The 19,213-nt window shown below is 50.0% G+C and overlaps 4 protein-coding genes across 6 annotated transcripts; 3 read left to right on the forward strand and 1 right to left on the reverse strand.

Annotated features, from left to right (window-relative positions):
- Positions 1-3: 3 nt before the first annotated feature.
- Positions 4-1,523, forward strand: LOC144068908 (uncharacterized). Its single transcript, XM_077593831.1, has 5 exons — positions 4-501; positions 752-817; positions 898-1,056; positions 1,144-1,203; positions 1,303-1,523. Exons 1-5 carry the CDS (start codon positions 346-348, stop codon positions 1,396-1,398), a joined length of 537 nt encoding a protein of 178 aa, XP_077449957.1. The 5' UTR covers positions 4-345; the 3' UTR covers positions 1,399-1,523.
- A 2,544-nt stretch (positions 1,524-4,067) lies between these two features.
- Positions 4,068-5,669, forward strand: LOC144069272 (uncharacterized). The gene is made up of 4 exons (XM_077594524.1): positions 4,068-4,300; positions 4,451-4,522; positions 4,806-5,048; positions 5,547-5,669. Exons 1-4 carry the CDS (start codon positions 4,178-4,180, stop codon positions 5,667-5,669), a joined length of 561 nt encoding a protein of 186 aa, XP_077450650.1. The 5' UTR covers positions 4,068-4,177.
- Positions 5,657-8,403, forward strand: ifng1 (interferon gamma 1). Of its 2 annotated transcripts, none has more exons than XM_077594112.1 (4): positions 5,657-6,852; positions 6,918-6,989; positions 7,797-8,039; positions 8,166-8,403. In XM_077594112.1, the coding sequence occupies exons 1-4, from the start codon at positions 6,619-6,621 to the stop codon at positions 8,283-8,285; spliced, it is 669 nt and encodes a 222-aa protein (XP_077450238.1). In that variant the 5' UTR covers positions 5,657-6,618; the 3' UTR covers positions 8,286-8,403. The 2 variants fall into 2 exon arrangements, with proteins under 2 accessions (XP_077450238.1, XP_077450240.1); XM_077594114.1 differs by having other exon boundaries at positions 6,921-6,989.
- A 3,513-nt stretch (positions 8,404-11,916) lies between these two features.
- Positions 11,917-18,395, reverse strand: dyrk2 (dual-specificity tyrosine-(Y)-phosphorylation regulated kinase 2). Of its 2 annotated transcripts, none has more exons than XM_077594107.1 (7): positions 18,288-18,395; positions 16,367-16,470; positions 15,733-16,051; positions 15,475-15,638; positions 15,012-15,401; positions 14,793-14,883; positions 11,917-14,734 (listed from the first exon to the last, which is right to left on the reverse strand). In XM_077594107.1, exons 1-7 carry the CDS (start codon positions 18,325-18,327, stop codon positions 14,121-14,123), a joined length of 1,722 nt encoding a protein of 573 aa, XP_077450233.1. In that variant the 5' UTR covers positions 18,328-18,395; the 3' UTR covers positions 11,917-14,120. The 2 variants fall into 2 exon arrangements, with proteins under 2 accessions (XP_077450233.1, XP_077450234.1); XM_077594108.1 differs by lacking the exon at positions 18,288-18,395 and adding an exon at positions 17,724-18,277.
- Between the last annotated feature and the right edge of the window lie 818 nt (positions 18,396-19,213).

The following is a 19,213-nucleotide window of genomic DNA, read 5'->3' on the forward strand; positions in this document are numbered from 1 at the left end:
TGCGAGGCAGTCCCGCTAAGCACTTTTTTCCACTGGGCCGCCCACTTTTACGACCGTGTTCAAAACGCGATAACGAATAATCCGTTTGAAGGAATCGACGTTTATTAATTGGATTCGTGGTCATACTTTGACTGACGCCTCATTTCCTCCAGGTGACGGTAAACGCACCAACACTGACCTGCGTGTGTGTGTGTGTGTGTGTGTTTGTTTGTAGCTTGGGGTTTTTTGCTTGTCCTATTTTCTGGTGGGGGGGCGTTTGCCCGGCACCTATAAGACGCGGCGTACGCGTACCGCACTTCCATCTCGGTCGTGGTCGTTTGCCTCCGCTTCATCTCCAGCCTCATCATGAAATTCACCGCCACTGAACGGGCGTCCATCCGCCGTCTGGCCGTCTTGGCGTTGCTCCTGATTGGCTGCGTCCGGCCAGGGGAGGCCGGGACCCTCAGCCAGGTTCTGGACAATCGGGACACCTTCCAGGCCGCACGAGAAGTGGCGCGACACGTAAGTTGCCCTATCGCTCTCAGACCATGGCCTGTTATGTTTTTTTCTTTTCTTCCTATAGTTATCTGGAAAAGTCTTACGGTTTTCCGATGTAGCCTGTCTTACGATTGACACTTTAACACACCATCTTCTGGTTTCTGACCAATCAAAATGGACGAATGAGTGCCACTTGGGTGCAAATGATTCCACTTTGTGGCGTATTCTTTGACAACGAGGTTCATCTCCACGTTCTCCACGTGCTGCTCTTTAGGCGCAGAGTTTGGAGACGGAAGAAGACACCAGGTTCAAACTGATCCCTCGCCTGGACGAAGATCAGGTAAAGGTGGCGGCCCGGTCCCGGTCCCGGTCCTGGCCGGCCTTCCCCGCTCTTGACTCCACGGAAACTTTGCCCCATAGTTCCCGGACCCCATGCGTCGATGCTGCCTGCGCGCCAGCATCCTGGATTCCTACCTGAAGATCTTCAATCTTCTGAACGACTGGCGCGACTATCCCAGGATGTCGCAGCTGTACGCCGACTTGGAGAGACTGAGCCTGGACCTGAAGAAGGCCCAGTGTGTGAGTGGGCCGCTTCCGTCCCCCCCAAAAAGTACAGCGCTTGGTTTCCATCCCATGGCTGCTCATTTTGTCATTCTATCCCCCCAGAAGGTGCCGCTGGACCAAAGACAAGGCCACGCCAAGCAGTTTGACGACAAGCTGAAGCAGGTGAAATGGCCGCGCTTCCTTCCGCTTTGCGGGAAAATGAAAGCCCGCGTGTGTGAGCCGTCCGTCTTTAAAGCGTTCCCTGCCGTCCCTCCTTTGTAGATGACGCAAGCGCACGGCTTGAACAAGGCCCTGAGCGAGGTGGATCTTCTCTTCATGGACCTGCAGGACCACTGTCTTCCAGAGCAGAGTCGCTGAGCTGATCAGTCTCTTCTTTATTTATTGTCTTATTTATTTTCAGACATATACTATTTATACGCCTGTTACCACGGAGACCCGTGTTTTACAACATCGACTTATCAAATAAACTGTCATTTGTCGGACCTTGCCTAGCGTGTACGCCAAGCCATGTGCGTAAGCCAATGGGAAAAGACTTTGTCTGCTTCTATTTACTATGGACAAAAAAGTCAAGGGCGAGCGACGTGGCCTTTGCCATCTAGAATGCAGTGGCGGTCTGTGCATTTTCTCGTTGCGCCTTCAATGTGTAAAATCCACTTCCTAGTAGCATTTAATGATTAAATACAAATACAACAGTGGTTAAATATTTCAATATGAAAACACACATCTGGAAGCAGTGCAACCAGGGGGGAAAGGCAATGAAAGGAAGCTAACAGACAATTTGGAATTATTTCATAAGTATTGATGGCCAAAATATAATACTATATGATTCAGATATTTCTTAGGCCAGCAGAGAAGGCCTTGAAGGCCCTGACGGTCCGCCACTGCTATAATGTGATGGTTACATATGCCAGGTCTATATGGGGTTCAATTCAGTGCGGGAGCGCTCAAAGATGGCCGCTATCCACAATGGGAATTTGTATTGTTAACCCATCGACGGCAATTCAAAGAAAAAAAAGCTGATAAAGCCCATACTGAACGTCAAAGAAATCATGCTAACACGAGCGTGCGCGCTAAACCAATCAGCGAGTTGCTCCTCCCTTTGCCCATCAGCCAACCATGTAGCACACACATATGAGCAACGACTCCCTCTGCAGGCCATAAAGTGCCACTAAACACAAACATACAGACTGCTTTTGCCCAGCAGGGAAAGGTCTGGACTTTTTTTTCTTGTTCTTCTTGGTGAGTACGCCAACAAAAAGGATTACTCCTCCGTTATTGGTGGACGCTTTGGAATGAAATTTGCTTGGCCTATCTGAGAAATCTCTGTGCACCATTCCTTGGAGCCGGATTTTTATATTTTTGGCCTGGAGTTTCCGAGTTGATCAGTGTGCTCTTCACTTTTTTTGTTGTTTGGGTTCTTTTGAGCTTTAGTTTGTTTAATTTAAACTAATATATATATATATATATATATATATATATATATATATATATATATATATATATATATATATATATATATAATATATATGAAAATTAATGAATGTCTTTATTTCAATTGGTTGCTAGCCAATCACAGGCCACAGTGAGCCAAACAACCAATCACTCATGAATAGGTACAATTTGTTCAACCAGCTAGCCTAGCATGCATGTTTTGGGCATATGGGAGGAAACTGGGGGACCCGGAGATAACCCATGCAAACTGCTCACAGTAAGGGCCCACCTGGGATCGAACCCTAGACCCCTGAACTGCGAGGCAAACATTTTAACCACGTATCCACCGATCCACCCTGAAAGTTCAGCTATGAGTTTAGATTGTTGTGCTCATTTGTGTTATTTCAAGTAAGGAATGGTTACCTGTATAATTGAATGGAATGTGTTTGTCGCTGGTCTTTATTCTGCGAATCTGTCCAATGGCGGAACTTTTTTTTTCGTTTTCTCAGCAGTCGTGTGCAAAAGCATAAAATCCCCCACCCAAGGCAGGCGGGCGGGCGGGCTCCACCACAAACCCGTTGATTGTAAACTACCTGTAAGATTCTTGCAAGACGCCTGCAAAAAAAAAAAAAAAATCTACTGCTTGAAAACAATCCCTACAACTTCACTTTGAATGAGAGCACGAAAGGGCAAGAAAATGGCGACGTGCGACAGAAAAAAATGATTCACGGAGACTTGATGAAGGTTCCGTGGAAACCAGGTCGGTGGAACCGTGGTTCAGGTGCCCGCCTCGTTGCCTTTTCAGCCCACTCACTTTAGCATTGAGCTGCTAAAAAAGGCACAACTGAAAGCTTTAGCATTTAGCTGCTAAAAAGGCACAACCCAAACCACCTGGGACGACTTGTTAGCAAGTCGGCCTCACTATTCCAGGTTTGAGGGTTTGATCCCAGGTGGGTCCTGACTGTGTAGAGTTTCCATGTTCTCCCGGGGCTTGCCTTTGTGGGTTTTCTTCAGGAACACGCTCCCATGCTTGCTAGGCTAACTGTACACGAGATTATCCCTAGCTGCGAAGGAATGTTTTTTTTTTTTTTCATTGCATACCTGTCAACCTCTGCCGATAACTGCCCTTATAAATGATTATGATTCCCCTTACAACCCCCCAAAAACCTTACAAACGCCGTACGAGTCGTACGGCGTTTGTAAGGTTTTTTGGGGGGTTTGTAAGGGGAATCATAATCATTTATAAGGGCAGTTATCGGCAGAGGTTGACAGGTATGTCATTGTGCCATGTGATTGGCTGCCCGCCGTCCCCCCCCTGCCACAAGCGGTCGGGTAAATGAAGGAAGGAATGAAACCACGGTGGGTATAACGCGGTCTCCGAGCGTCAATCGGCCGTCCGTGACGAGACCATCCGAAAAAAGTGGCGCTTCCGGGGGGCGAGTTCCTGCGAAAAGCGTGGCTGGCCTTGACCGTGGAAGGTGAGCGGAAATGCCATCGAGGAGGGCCTCGCTCGCTCGCTCGCTCGCTCGACACGCCACCGTTTCTGAGCAACGACGTGTCAAAGGAAGACTCTGGTTTTGGCTGCCGAGTGGCCACAGACCACAACTGCGACGCGTATAAAAGATGCCAGAGCGGCGCTCTGACCTGAAAAGATCCGAGTCCTCTCCTCCTCCTCCATCATCTCGCCACCATTCGCCTCGCCGTCATGTCTGGTCGCTGGAGCCGCCTGTGCCTGCTGGTGCTGCTGGGAGTCCTGGCGGCGCGGGGATGCCCCGTGGGAACCGATCTCACCGTGCGGGAAATCGTGGAGGACATCTCCAAAGACTTGGTGAGCTGGCGGCGTGCCACGGAGAAGGGCCTTCTCCCAAGCTTTTGGTTTTGGCGCCCGTCTTTTTCCACGGCTCGGGTCTTTTCCCATGGTGCCTTTTGGCTTTGGTGCGTGCGTTTAGCGTTTAGCGTCTTTCTTTGCCCCTTTCAGGATCTGAAGAGCGGGACGGTGAGCGCCAACCCGCTCTTCATGGGGGTCATCCGGAGCATCGAAGCCTGCCAGGTAAGAAGGACCAAAGCTCAGATAACTTTGCGTCCCCATACCTGGCAACCTCTGCCGATAACTGCCCTTATAAATGATTATGATTCCCCTTACAAACCCCCCAAAAACCTTACAAACACCGTACGACTCGAGTCGTACGGTGTTTGTAAGGTTTTTGGGGGGTTTGTAAGGGGAATCATAATCATTTATAAGGGCAGTTATCGGCAGAGGTTGACAGGTATGCGTCCCGTCCGTGCCCGAACCCACCCACCGAGATAACTCTCCGTCCCGTCCCCCCCCGCAGAACTGCGAGGAGGTCAAGCTGGTGGCGGCCGCCCTGCGCGTTTACAACCGCGTCTTCGAAAGCTTTTTGCACGGGGTCGCCACGCGCAACTCCACGGGCGACGGGGCCGGGGCCGGGGGCCGGCGGCTCAGGGACCGGGTGGTCTTGCTGAAGTGCAAGACGGAGAAAATGAGGGACAACCTGCTTCAGCAGCGTCGCTGTCCCCCCACGCAGGACATCCTGCGAAAGCTGGACGAGCTCCAGGTCAGTTAAAAAAAAAAAAAAGACATTTTACTGGTGTCTGTGTTTTTTTTGTTTGTTTTACAATTGTACAAATATGTCAATGGGAATATGCCAGAATTGGTCCAAGGGAAAGTGACAAGCGAATGGAATAAAATTCAATTCTAAATAAATAAAACACAAGATTTAGGACTTAGGAGAATAGGCAATCTCCACACGGTGAGCGCTGAACTGGGATCGAACCCTCACCTCCAGAACTGCGAGGCAGACTCGCTAAACACTTGGCCACCGTGCCGTGCCGCCTACTACACTTTTTGATTTCCAAAAAATATGATTTTTAAAGTGAGCGCATTAACGGCGGTGGATGTCCAATCCATTCGAAGCGAGTGTTTGTTTTTCCCACTTGAAATGGATTGGACATCTACTCGTGATAACACTGGAGTGTGGGCCAGAGGAAGAACCCATGTGATTTTTTTTGGAAGCAGATTTGAAGAGTTTCCGTGCGTTTGTGCTGGTGCGCAGGTGGACGAGCTACTGGTGCAACAGCGCGCCATTTCTCAGTTCCTGGAGGTGTACAACATGGCCGCCGTCATCGCCAGCCGCTCCTCGGCCAAGCCCACCCAGCGGCGCCGCCCCGGCGTTTAATCCCTCCCCTTTTCCCTTCCTCTAATTTATTCCTTTATTTAAATCACTCCTCCACTTGTATTTATTTTCACTCCCAACTTTTGCCATCACTTCTGTTGTCATTTTAATTGAATAAAAGCAGAAGAGAAACGTCCACGTTTGGTCACTGACGTCCGGGCTGACATGGCGTGCCCTCCAAAACCGTGACGAGCGGCTTCCCTTTTCTCGTTTCCTGCCGTTACGTGTCAAGTTATGCGTCATGTCAATATTTTGTTTCAGTTTATTAGAATTTCCAATAGAGATCACAATCAGTGGTTAGACTGACCGCAGGCAAAAAAAAAAACAATATCAAGTGACACAGAACGAGTTTCTCAACGCTATCGCTACGACTGACTGACTGACTGACTGACCGACTGACCGGCGACCGGTTTCGGGTGTCGTCTGGGTTGTCTCCGGCACCCCGCCAACCCGATAAGCAGTGTTCAAAACAGTTCCTTTTTTAAAAGCCATTCTGGTTGGCCTTTCACCGCCGATGAGTTTAGCGCACTATGCTAAGCTAAGGGTTCCGATTTGCTTTTACCATGCCATAAACATCGCTAAGAAATCCGTCCCGAATTGAGCTGGTCCCGTACCAGTAAGACCAGTGCCAAAATGTCGACAAGTGGAGCAGAACCTTGCCGTATCTGTCGTGTTGTGGTACTGATCTGGAGCTTTCTAGGTTAGCAGTAGCGTGTGTCCGCAGAATCAAATTCACCTGAAATTCTTCTCAATTTTGCCCTGGTTTTGGTTTTGTTTCGTGTTAGGTCTCAACATTAGCATGTGGTTGTGGGTGGGTTTTTTGGGTTTTTTGTTTGTGTGGGTGGGAGACCCCTCATTTTGTCCTTCCGTGAACTTTGCTGTTTTAAAGGAAATTGTTCAACCACATTTTCACACTTAAATCATCACATTGCACGCGCCCGACGTCTTTTAAATGCGAGGCGTCGCCGCCGCTCCGCATCGGCATCGCGGCCGCCACCGAGACCAGTGCAGCGGAGGCCCAGATTCGGGCGAGACGGCCCACGCCAACAGCCGTCGGATACTGATATTGAAGATGGTGGCCGTGGCGAGAGCGATGCTCGGACTCTGCTTGTGCTTGTACCTGTGTGGGGTCCAAAATGTGCCCTTGACGCTGAACAGGACCGTTCAAAACCTGCTGAAGATTTACGTGAGTACTCGCACGGATACACGCACGCTTGGGATTGGACTCATTTGGTTTCGTGGCTTTTTCAGAAGATCCCGCCCAAAGAACGCTTTAACGGACAACCCGTCTTCTCCAGAGAACTTTTGAGCACCAAGATGGAGGTAAAACCATGTCGTTAGCTTGGATTTTTTTGCCCCCAGAAGTTTTTCAAAACACGTCTTACCTTAAATAGACACAATTCTCGTCACCGCCAGATCTGTATTAACTAGCTTTTGAGACACCTTTTGTCTCTGACCACGATAGACGTCCAATCCATCTGGACCGGGGACTGGTTTGGACGTCTATCGTCGACGTCACAGAAACTCAGTGGCGGTCCGTGCATTTTCTCGTAGCGCCTTCAACGGGTAAAATCCACTTCCTAGCAGCATTTAGTGATTAAATACAAACACCGGAGCTTTTCAGATATCAGAATCGGGCCACAATTGAAATATTATTTAGGAATACTATAGCCACATTTGACTCACCAAAAATCCTTTTTAACTGTACACAATATCCATCTTCCTTTCTTTCTTCCTTCTTTTCTATCGCCATCGAAGCTAATGATGAAAGTCGAGCCTGTCCTGTCGTATTTCTGGCATCGTCCGTCTTGAAAATGGCTTTAAATCAACACAACAATATATTTGTTTGTGTAGCTAGCTCCAGATACAGTTTGGTAGCTGTGGCTAATCACTAGCCAATCATAGTTGGTGAAAGCCATGACCAGTGGGAAAAGCAATGAAAGGAAGCTAACAGACCATTTGGAATTATTTCATAAGTATTGATGGACAAAATATAATATATGATTCAGATATTTCTTAGGCCAGCAGAGAAGGCCTTGAAGGCCCTGACGGCCCGCCACTGCGGAAACTTCATCTTGAGTTTTTGGGCAAATTTTGCCGCTGCGTTAAACGGCCCATCGGTGCTCGCAGGCCAAGGAGGTGCTGATGTTGGCGGTTCTGCAGACGTACGAAGAAATGCTGGCCCGCATGATCCATCGGGTGCCCGCCAACACGCCTACCGTGGCTCCCGCCACCCGGGACCAGGCGGTTTCGAGCCCGGACACCCGCTCCCTACTAAACTACCTGCTGAAACGCGTGCAAGATCTTCGAAAGTACCGGTACCAGGCGGCTGAGCAACTTCTCCACGACCTCGACAAGATTCGATGCGTTCAGGTAAGGTGCCGTCGTCGTCGTCGTCGTCGTCGTCGAGAATTGACTAGAAACAAAGTGGCAGAGTCAGAATTTCTCGTTCTGGTCATTTTCTTCGCCGACCTTTAACCTTCTTTTCATACCCCGCAGGTGGATGACCTGGCGGTCCAGAGCAAAGCCTTATGGGAGCTCCGCTCGCTCTTTCGGGACGCCCGCTCACTGGCCGAGAACGCCCGCCCGGGGAAACTTCGGCGCCGCCGGCGAACGTGAAAGCGCGCCGTCCTCGGACGCCATTTTTTTCTTCTAAAGCTCTCGTATTTATCGTGCTATTTAAAGCTTATTTATCAGCTATTTATTCATTGTGGCAGAATAAAGAGACAAATATTTACTGGCGGCTGCCGTGTTTTTAATTGCCATTTCCTCAAAAACGAAAGCGAGCGCCAGGCGGGGGGAATCACACAGACGTTCTCGGAAGAACGGTGAAAAAAAAGTGCAACCTACGACTTCCTGGAGGTGGAATAGAAGAAACCTCGCAGGAAGTGAGGTCACAACCACTAGATGATTCAGAGCCATTAACCGCCATCGGCGTCCGTGCCATTTGGCGATGAAACGATGGCCGCCGAAAGGGTCAGACTTGGATGAGGGAAACTCTACTTTAAACCGAACTGAAAACCGTCGGCGTGGGCGTCCACGACCGCAACAAGGGACGAGATGGCGTCGACGTGAGAGATTTGCCGCTTTTCGCAGCACGCACGCGCGTTTCGGTGTGAGTCAGCGCCGAGAACGGCGGCGGCGCCGGCGGCAGCAGGAAAGAGGAAACTGCTCGTCTAAAAGCGGCTACAAAAATATAGCAGAGACGCAATTGGCAGCAAGTGGAAACGAGGGCGGCCATCTTTCCGTGACACCAAATTGACGTCCACAAGGGGCAAATCTGGCAAAAAAAGTAAAAGGGGCGAAAGATAGCGCCGAGGGGAACTCCGCACCTTTGGGTGCATTTTTAATTGCAAAAAAAGAAATAAAAGGTGACGCTTTTAACACCTTGTGGTCGTGTGTCATTATGTTAATAGTGTGGTGTTTCATGTACATGGTGTGTCATCTGGTGTGTTTTGTCTTTTTGTGTAGTGTGTTAGATTTGTGTGTAGTGTGTTAGATTAGTTTTTTTTAAACTAATTAGTTGCATGACAGTAGCATACGGGATGAATAAAGTTATCCAATCCAATCCAATCCAATATATTGTGCAAGCAAGGTACGAGTAGAATGTAGGTGAAGTCAATGTGTGCGTGTGCGTGCGTGTGTGTGTGCGCGTGTGTGTGTGTGCGTGCGTGTGTCGTGTGCATGCGTGTGTGCGTGTGCGTGCGCGTGTGCTTGTGTGTGTGTGCGCTTTTTCGTTGCGTCGCGTGTGCGTGTGCGTGTGCGTGTGTGTGCGTGCGCGCGTGTGTGTGCGTGTGCTTTTTCGTTGCGTCGACCTGTTTGTGTGCTTCCCCGTTCAATTTAGTTCTCTGTTAATTTTTTCCTGAGTTTAATTTGTAAGGTTTATTCTGTCGTTGTTTCCTATTAAACCTTACGTTGTGAACCCAGCATCTTTTCCCTTGTCTGCCCTCGCTTTCTACACGAAAGTCCAACTCAGCTGCGCAGCCGTGAACGCAACACATGGACCTGAGCGCGAAATCCCAAAAAAACGTTTTCAACTCTTCAATCAAACTAAACAGACCGAGAAACAGGTTATTAAGTTTCTTTTTATATTACAACTCCTAAGGACGGATATAATTGATACAGCGAAAATGTAAATAGTTACGCACTAAAGTGCGACGATTAAGTTTTGCTCGCTAACACGATAGCTAGCTAGCTAGCTAGCTAGCGTAATTAAACAGATGTAGCCTCGGGGGGAAAAAATGATGCACGGCGTTTTAAAGACGTTCGGGGTTTGTTTGCAAATATATTTGGTATCAGGTTATGTTACAGAAAAGAATGCTCATCGGCCTTGTTTATGTCAGGTAGAGTGTTGGAGTGCCACTTTTGTACGCTAGATAGAAGCGTCTAATTTACTGTTTGTGTCCACCCGCGTCAGATGGCGTCAGGAAGAAACTCGACAGAATTTCAAGCTTCTTCTTTTGCTGTGAGTACAAATATTATCAGTGTTCACTATCACTTCATTTCAAAATTTGTATCAATAGTAATGAACTCTTTCAGTGCCACTGACAGACGTCCAATGAAAATGAGTTTGTCACCTGTCCAATTTATTTTGAAATGAGAGGGTGGCAGTCTAGCGTCGTCAATGGCAGCCAATGAATCACATGATCAAAATATTTGCAACAGGAGATGATTATGAATGATTTGTTTCTTGGGTAGGTGAGGCTGGGCAGATTTCTTATCATGGCACAATTCAATGCAAGAGATAGTTTTACATTAAAATGATGTTATTAAATCATCAAGACGGTTTAAAAGAGAACATAATTAAAAGAAATAGAGATGTGTGGAAAACGGATAAAGAAGCAAAAATCCTATAACTTGAAATTTAATACAGGATGGTTAACAAAAGCGTTTTTGGCCCTGATTAAAGACCTTCGGGTAAATTGTTCCAGAGCTGAGGAGCATAATAGCGTATTTTTAATACTAATAATGTCTTTTTTTCCACGCTAGATTTTATAAAATACGTTGTAACAAATGGCTGCAAATTCAACCCTAAATTTGGGTGTTTATGAATGCAGCAACAAGACAAATGGCGTAAATGGCGTGTGCGGTCGATTGGTCGCCGGTCTTTTGGTCGCGATCTTTTGGTCGCGATCTTTTGGTCGCCGGTCTTGAAGTTTTGGGGAGCGTCTGTATAATGAAATCCCAATGACGTAAATCACCGTAGCTGTCGGTCGGTGTGCCTTATGTAGTTAGCGCTTCAGTCTGCCGGGTAGTATGTCGTGATCACCCTTTGGCGCCAACACATTTGTACTTGCGAGCGCTAGGCATGACGGAGACGGTCCTCGCTAGCTAGCGTCCATGCGTACGCACGCAAACGTGTGCGATGAAGACACTTGCTGGAAATAAACTCAACTCTGGCCGCTTACAAATCCGACACCGCGCGTGCACGCTCTTTTCCACTGATGCAAGCTCGGTGACCCTCGCCGGCGCGTCGTTCGGGTTATTTTTAGCCGGGAGGCCCAGCCAGAGCAGTTCAAAAAGCGCTTTTGAGTGCTGACCAAAAAAAAGTGTCAACTTGTCCCGTTAAATAACTTGTTGGACTAATTAGCGTAAGCCAAACCTCACGGTGCTTGTTTGTCGGGTACTCTGGCTACGCCACGCAAAACAAGATGGCTGCCAGGAAGTTCACTTTCAGTTGGGGCTAAGCTAAGCTCACTAGAAATCCTGTAACGTGTTGTATTAACCGTGAAATCAAAATAAAATATGCTTTTTTCAAGGTTGAAAAGTGTCTTATTACAGCTAGTTATTTATAGATGATCATTGAAAACTATTATTACATCCGAAAATGTATTAATGTCTTTGTTTTACACAGAAAAACATACCCTTAGCCAAAGAATGAAAAAAAAGTCGCCTTTTTAAAAAATTTGATCAGCAACCAACCAAGAACAAATGTAAGTTAATGTCAGTATACTAAAACAGAGAACAGCAGGCATCTGTTAAAAGTTTTCAGACAACTATATGAAAAATAAAAATACTTAACAGGCCGTCGGTGGTCAGAGAAAAAAAAACAAAGGTCGCGCTTGAGCATTAGGCCCGGCTAAACTATGAAAAAAGGTGCGACTTATAGTCCGGAAAATACGGTAATACCATATATATACAAAAAGGAATTAGCATTCAAATAAAACATTACGGCGAGCATCCAGAATGTCAGATCAGTTTGCGTTTTTTCTGCCCGTCGTCACGTTCAATCATTGCACAAGAGATCAAAAGTGGTCAATAAAAGTTTTATTAATAATATTCTTATTCCACCACAGTAAAATGTAACAAAGGTTCACTAGAAAAAGTGTGCGCGTGTGTGTAGTGTCCATTTAGCGGATACAGTACATGGTAAAACTGGCCGCGGCGTTCCTTTGTCCGCCCCACTTCATACCAGGAATCCCCCCCATAAACACTAACGCTACAAAAATACAACACGGCTAATGGCGGCGTTCCTCCGCAAACGCGGCCCGCGCGTGCCATTCATCTCGCCGCACGTGACTGCGACGTTTCGCGAAAACTCCGCTCGAGCGCTAGCTCGACGCTAGCCCGGTAGCGAAGGAATGCACTTTGGTAGAATCGACCAAACGCCACCGGTGTTGTCGTCGTCACAGCTGAGCTGATTTTGAGGTACTGGAACAGTGGCGTTAATGCTAGCAGCGTTGCTAAAAGAAAACGCGGCCAGAATTTTGGACGCCAGCCTTTGATTTGCTAGTGTTCAGTTAGCCCGAGATTAAAAAAATAAATAAATAAAACACCAAACGGCTAGCTCATAGATATGCCAACTAGCTCGGTGTTAGCATATAACGGCTAATGCGACTCGGAGGAAAACAAGCGTTAGTGCATTTTGACGATGATTTCGATTAGCTAGCGTTAACTCTGCCCCGCCGTGACGCCGTCCGCAAAGAATGACCGTAGTCGGCGGGTCGCACGGAAGCGTGACATCGTGCCGCCACGGTTTCGCCACCGTCGTTGTTCTTGCGCGGCGTCGAGATCTTTGAAGGCACAAAAAGTTTCCCAAAACGGGTTAGCGAGTGGGGTTTTTTTCCCCCTGCGCTACGTTGCTAACATTGGCGTCGTTTCTGTTTTTGAACAAATCTACACACATTCAAGTATTTGCTGCACATCCCGGTTTAAAAACAATGTCCATAATAAATATTCATAAATATTAAGACACACACACACACACGCAGAGGGTAAAAAATGGCTTAAAATGGCTGACGCCCTCACAGTGGAACACACGTTGACACAGACTCTTCATCATCGTCATTGTTTGTTTGTTCGTTTGTTTGTTTTCCTGCACTGTAAACAGCTTGAGTTGAATTGGCAGTATTTGCAAAACTGAGCTAAAGTCACGCTTTCGCCGCCGTCCGATGGACTAGCAAATAGGCGCCAGACATAGCTAGGCCCGCCATTTGAAGCGGACAATCCGACCACGGGTGGCATTTGTGTTTGAAACCTGGTTACGTTGTTGCTCCAGGGTGGAGTCCAACTGGCAGTGCGAGCAAAATGGTGGGTTTCCTGCGTATTTAGTCCGGAAGTAGTCGGCGCTAAGCTAATTCGGGGAGCCAAACCACAGCGTCTACTAGAGACAAACTCCTTTTAAAGAGTTAGCGTTTCAAAAGCCACAACATTGGAGGTCGTTTGTCGTCAATGGCCCTGACCATTTTTTTTTTGCCAGGATCGCCTGCGCCGAGGGCTAGCTAAAAACAAAGCGCACAAGCTACAAACGTAGTTAGCCGCTCATCTTAGCCCGTTGACACGGGCTTCCGGGGTCTTAAATGACTCGTCTTGGTAAAGTGTCTTCAAAAGAAATGGAATTTCTTCACATTCTCAGAGTGAATGGCGAGGTTGGCCATGAAATTTGAAAAGTTAAGAATCCCGTAGGATCCCTGTAACAGCTTAATAGTGTGTGAGAAGCAGTTTCAGCAAAATGAAGCCGCTCTCGTCTCTCGTCGTCGGCGTTTGTCGCTAATTCCCCCGGGACGAGAGTTAGCATCTGCGGACGCTAATTGCACATAAACAAAAGGCCTCTTCTAGCACATTGCTTACCGCGAACAAAGCGCAAAAGTTATTGAATGTGGCGTAAGACTTCTCTGGTAGTAGTTTGCTTGCTGACTTTTTTGGAACGCCCTACCCCCCGGTTCCCAACGTGGCGCTAGCTTCTTGGCCGCGCGGCTACTTAGCGAGCGTCCCTTCCCCAACGTGTATAAAAGTGTCCAAAGTTTTCGGGTGTCGAATCATTCGAAATAAAGCAGCCTTGTTCCCTCCGTCAGCACCATGGCGTGGATTGTCTAGGCGGCTCCACCCCAAGAGGCGGACCTCGCCGAGCCGTCCCAAACGGCGTCGGGCTCGGCCGAGGCCGCGTAGGGCCAACGTCCCGTGTCGGACGGAGCGTGCCGCCGATTCCCGGTCCGGGTGGTCGGACGGCGACTCTCAGCTTACCAGTTTAGGCAGGACCGTCCGAGTTTGGATGTTGCCGTTGGCGTCCGTCACGGGCGCCAAGTTAGTCCTACTCTTGCCCGAGGCGGCGGGGAGCTTGGAGACGGAGGTCTCGGCCGGGGTGGTCCGCTTGGAAGAGGTGGTCTTCTCGGCCGCGCCGCTGGCCGGCGGCTTGGGGAGGCGTCTCCTCAGCCAGGGGTGGCGCAAGGCCTGGCCGGGCGTCATCCGGACGGCGGGATCCCATTCCAGACACTGCTTGAGGAAGTCCAGGAAGAGCGGGTCGTCGCAGCCTTTCAGCGCCACGCTCCAGTCCCGGCTGCACGGCGGACCTCTGGGCTTCCCGCGCCGCGAGCGCCCGCCGCCCAGCGCCGCCGTGCCGTCGGGCAGCGTGGTGACGGTGCAGTAGCGCGGGTAGCCTTTGGACGACACAAAGTTCTTGGCCCGCTTGGAGGCGTCCAGCAGTTTTTGGCCGGGCATGCCCAAAAGCTCCATAATGCAGGCCAGCTGGTCGCCCTCGTCCTCGCCCGGCAGCAGCGGACATCCCGTCAGGAGCTCGGCCAGGATGCAGCCCAGCGACCACATGTCGATGGGCATCCCGTACCTGGAGCCTGCCGAGAAGAGGTCGTCAGCGAGCCCTTAGTTCCGAGCGACGGACTCCCGTCTTACCGAGAATGACTTCTGGCGCCCGGTAGAACCTGGACTGGATGTACGTGTAAACTCTCTGATGTTCGTAACAGCTGGAGCCAAAGTCGATCACCTGACAAACGGGCGGAGGGGAGATGTTAGCCGCAACCTCGATGGGAGTCGCGGCACCACCTTGCCCCAAAAAAAACACAGAGCCGTACGCTCTCTTGGGCCGGTTTTGGTATCGGGCGGACGTCCTACCTTGATTCCGCTGCGGCCCTGCTGCTTGAGCAGGATGTTCTCGGGCTTGAGGTCGCAATGAATGATGCGGTTCTTGTGCAGCGAGTCCAGGCACTGCAGGATGGAGTGCGCAAACTTGCGCACCAGGGGCAGACTGAAGCCCTGGAACTTGTTCTTCTTGATCAGCTCGTAGAGGTTCATGCTGAGCAGCTCGAAGGTCATGCAGATGTGGTTGCGGAAGGTGAAGTTCTCCAGCATGTGAATCACGTTCATGCTGGAGTCCTTGTCCTGCTTGCGCAGGTGCTCCAGGATGCGGATCTCCTCGGCCGCCTGCCGGTGGAATCGCTTCTCGTTGCGCACCATCTTCAGCGCCACGTGCGTCTGGGACTTGTGGTCGAACACCTTCACCACCTGCCGAGGTTCAAATTCCAAGCCGGTGAGCGCAAGTCTGGGGATTTTGCATTCATTTTTTGGGGCCTCTTACCTGTCCGAAGCTTCCCTTTCCGATCACCTTGAGGACTTCGTATCGGTACGCGATTTGGTCGTGCGGGACTTGGATGTAGGAACCCTGGTCGTCGTCGAAGCCGCAGTTGTTGGCGCCCCCCAGGACTCCTGGCCTCTTCTTAGCGTTGGGACCCACAAAATAGACTGGACAGAGAAAACGCCACGCATGTCACGTGACGCCACGCCTGTCACGTGACGCCACGCCTCGGTCCCACGGACCGCTCCGGACGGCGCTCACCCTCGGCGTAGCTGAAGACCTCGTGGTGTTCAAAGGACGACATCTTGGACATGAACTGCTTCATGGCCTGTTCGGGCGTGGCGCCGACCGGCTTGGTCTTGCCCTCGGCCGGCTTGTGCGAAACGGCGCCCGGACGGCGGGCCGGTTCCGGGCCGGCCGAGGAAGCCAGGCGCTCCGGCCGCGACGGAGCTAGCGGCGGCGCCGGCCCGTTGAGCTGGCCGCTCAGATGCGGACGCTTGACGCCGTTGTCGTCGAACAGCTGCGTGATGTGCACCTGAGACTGGGCGCCCTCCGACATGGCCGCCGCTTTAGTGGCACCCTGAAACGGTCGCCCGCATTCCAGTCATTGGTGGGTGGCCTTTCCAAAGGCCCAGTACAAGATTTGGCGCGCTAAAGTCCTCCTTTAAAGTTGGCTAACCCCGAAACGCACCAACATATCGCTATTCGGAGCAGCGCTTGGGTAATAACGCCGCCCTCGTTGTGCTAATGTGACTCACTCCTTGTCGCCATGGTGACAGAACACCTGGCTCCTCTTAGATAACAGCGTGCACTTCAAACACCTCGGTCGGCGGTGCACCGGCTATTCTTAGTCACGTCGCTAAAGATCGCGGCCACCGCGCCTTTTCAAACCTACCGTCAGCGGGTTGAGGTTGTTGTGGCGCAGAGGCGGCAGCGTGACCGGCGACGTCGTCAGAGAGCCGCCGTGAGCGCTAGAGAAGACGGGCTCGCCCGCTTTGCCTGCCCACAAAAACAAAGACAAGCAAAACGTGTTGAGTCGCCAACAACGGGGCACCGGCGCCACCGCATTTCGTCCCGAGCTATCGTCGTCGATGCTAGCGACGGCGTCGTCAATCGGCGGTTTTTGTGCTTAGCGGCGTCGGTCATTTCTTAGTACTCCCCGGTCATGACGTCATTTTAGACTAAAAGTCTAAAAGAGTCCTTTGGCCACATTTCCCACAATGCACGTGACTCGGAAAGCCACAGATGGCGTGTGCGGCTTTACTCTGACAGCGACGCGTAATCCCGCTAATAAGGACAATCGGCTACCTTCAAATCCTCCAAATCACGCAATCAATCGGCAATCATTGGGTCCGCCTACTTTTTTTTTTCTTCTACTCTCAGAAATAATCGAATTGACTGCGCTTTCTATCGATACTTGTTTCCTCGCCAGTGGGTTAAATTGTCTTTAATAGAGGAAGGCGTGTTTGACACTGCGGCCGAGTGCAAGAGCGGTGGAGTGGCGAACCCGACACCGCGGCGGGCGGGAATGCCAAAGCGGCGGCGGCGAGCACGATCGGCATGCCGCCGGACGGGACCGGCAAGGGAATCGTGTGCGCGCGTGCCTCCAGTCGGGGCGCAAAAGGCCACCGGTGGCCTCTTTGCAGTGCGACAAATAGACAGCGTACAGGAAGTAGACGTGCCAAAAACCCCAGCGAGACCACAAGAACAAGTGTGGGCCCCTCGGACACCAAATACGAGAAAACGTGGGGTTTAAGCACAATTATGGGATAGACGCCGCCAGCCATCAAGGGACAAATGAGGAAGCCAAATGCATTTTTCCTAAAAGGAACATTTTGTAGCGTATGCTTGGTGGGTCAAATACTGGGCTTGTCCAAATGTATTACTATTGATGATTTATTTATCATTTGGACTAGTTATTTATTTCTTATTGCCTTGTCTGTTTGTTGTTATTTGTACACTAGGTGGTGAAATCTTGAAATCTCCTTCTACTTGTATAATGACAATAAAAGCATTCAATTCAATTCAATGACAGTAATAACACAAGCGTCCGTTTAAGAGGCAATCCATGAGCATGAATGCATTTGGCTTTTTTCTTGTTATTTTCTTATCTATAGGTAGGGCGACATTTATAGCTAAGACCGCCCCCCCCCCCTAAAAAAAAAAGAAATAAGGTCAATAAATGGCATTTGATTTGAAGTGACATTTCGATAGCTGTTAATGCTGCCACTGCAGCCAGACACTATTTTTACCATTTGGCGAGGCGGCTGGATGGAGAGCATGCTTCTTGCGGCCAGGCTTATTATCGCGATCATTCGTACGATTGTTATTACACAGCAAGTACAGCTGAAGAAGCCCAATAATGCCATTAGCATTAGCGGGCGAAGAGCTAGCTTGGGGAAGCCGCAGCCGCCGCCGCCGCTTTATTTCTTTCCCCTCAAAGAGTCGAACATAAAGTGGTGCTGACGTCACACACGTGTCGCGATAATGTCGAGCGACGCGTCAAAAAGTGCCAATATCGCATTCGATCGCCTGTCAGAGCTCCGAAAGCAGCCCGGAGAGAGAAGTCCTTAAAGGTAGCCTCCCTCCTCGCAGCTTAGCCGCTACAGCTAACCCACCAAGCCCCACTTGACGACAGGCTACGTCAAGGTCCGAGCTATTTTTCGGGATTTTTTTTTTCTTTCTTTTTTTTTTTGGAGTGGGATTTTTCGGGGGGTCGGACCCCGGATAGGCCCCCCTCTCCTCCGGGCCCGGCCCTTGCCTCCGATCGGCCGCGCCCCGGTGCCCTCCGATCGGCCACGGCGGTGCGAGCTCACCCGTCGGGAGGACCGAGGCTCCGGGCTTCTTGGTTAACATGGCGGCCGCTGCTCTGCTCTCGCGTACGAGCACGCGCACGCACGCGCGCGAGTGGGTGCGCGCGCTCGGTGACGCCCCCCGCTCTCAATTTGGGAGCGACTGTACGCGAGTTGTACCCGAATCTGACTGACAGCTGCCATTGACGGCTATAGACGTCCGATCCGTTCCAATTGAAAGAGACCCCCCCGTCCACTAGTCATATATTCTGCACACAGAAGAAATGTGTAGTACATCCCTTTTCTTGCTTTTGGCTAATTGAATTGAATTCATGTCATGTCATTATACAAGTATAATGAGATTTAGTCATATATGCAATGTAATAGAACAAATGTGTCCCTCCATTTTGTTGAATGAAGCTCCTGTTTCAATTGACAACGACTGCACAAAAATGAATATTGAGGCAGAAACAGGTTGAAAGTGGAGTTCCAATCTCCCATAAATGCCCCGGATTCCTGGAGTACATTTTTTTGTTGCAGCAGCGGCGGCCAAATGCAACTTTTGAATATGTTTGCGCTGCCCTCTAGTGGCCATCGAGCGTGTTCCCATCGACGGCCCCAGGATGGCTGCGTCCGCGGGCGTCGGCGAGGCTCGAGCGGAGTTCCCCGTCCGCCACGCCGGGGCCTTCTGCGTCATCTGCGTCCACCTCTTTGGATGGCAACAACAGGTTTGTCTTTTTTTGTCTTCTTTTGTCTTCTCAACTTATTTGAAGCATTCCTTGTAGTCCATTTGCTTCGCCAACGACGAGTACGGCGCGTCCGAGTACGTACGTTTTCAAAAATTCACGGCAAATGTTAAACTCTCTTTTCAAGACGCAAGGGCCCTAAAAAGTGAAGAAAAAAACCTCCAAGTTCTCCAAAATCCTTTAAAAAAATGCCATTCAAATGTG

This window comes from Stigmatopora argus, chromosome 23 (assembly GCF_051989625.1).
Source record: "Stigmatopora argus isolate UIUO_Sarg chromosome 23, RoL_Sarg_1.0, whole genome shotgun sequence".
In the NCBI taxonomy this organism is placed as follows: Eukaryota; Metazoa; Chordata; class Actinopteri; order Syngnathiformes; family Syngnathidae; genus Stigmatopora; species Stigmatopora argus.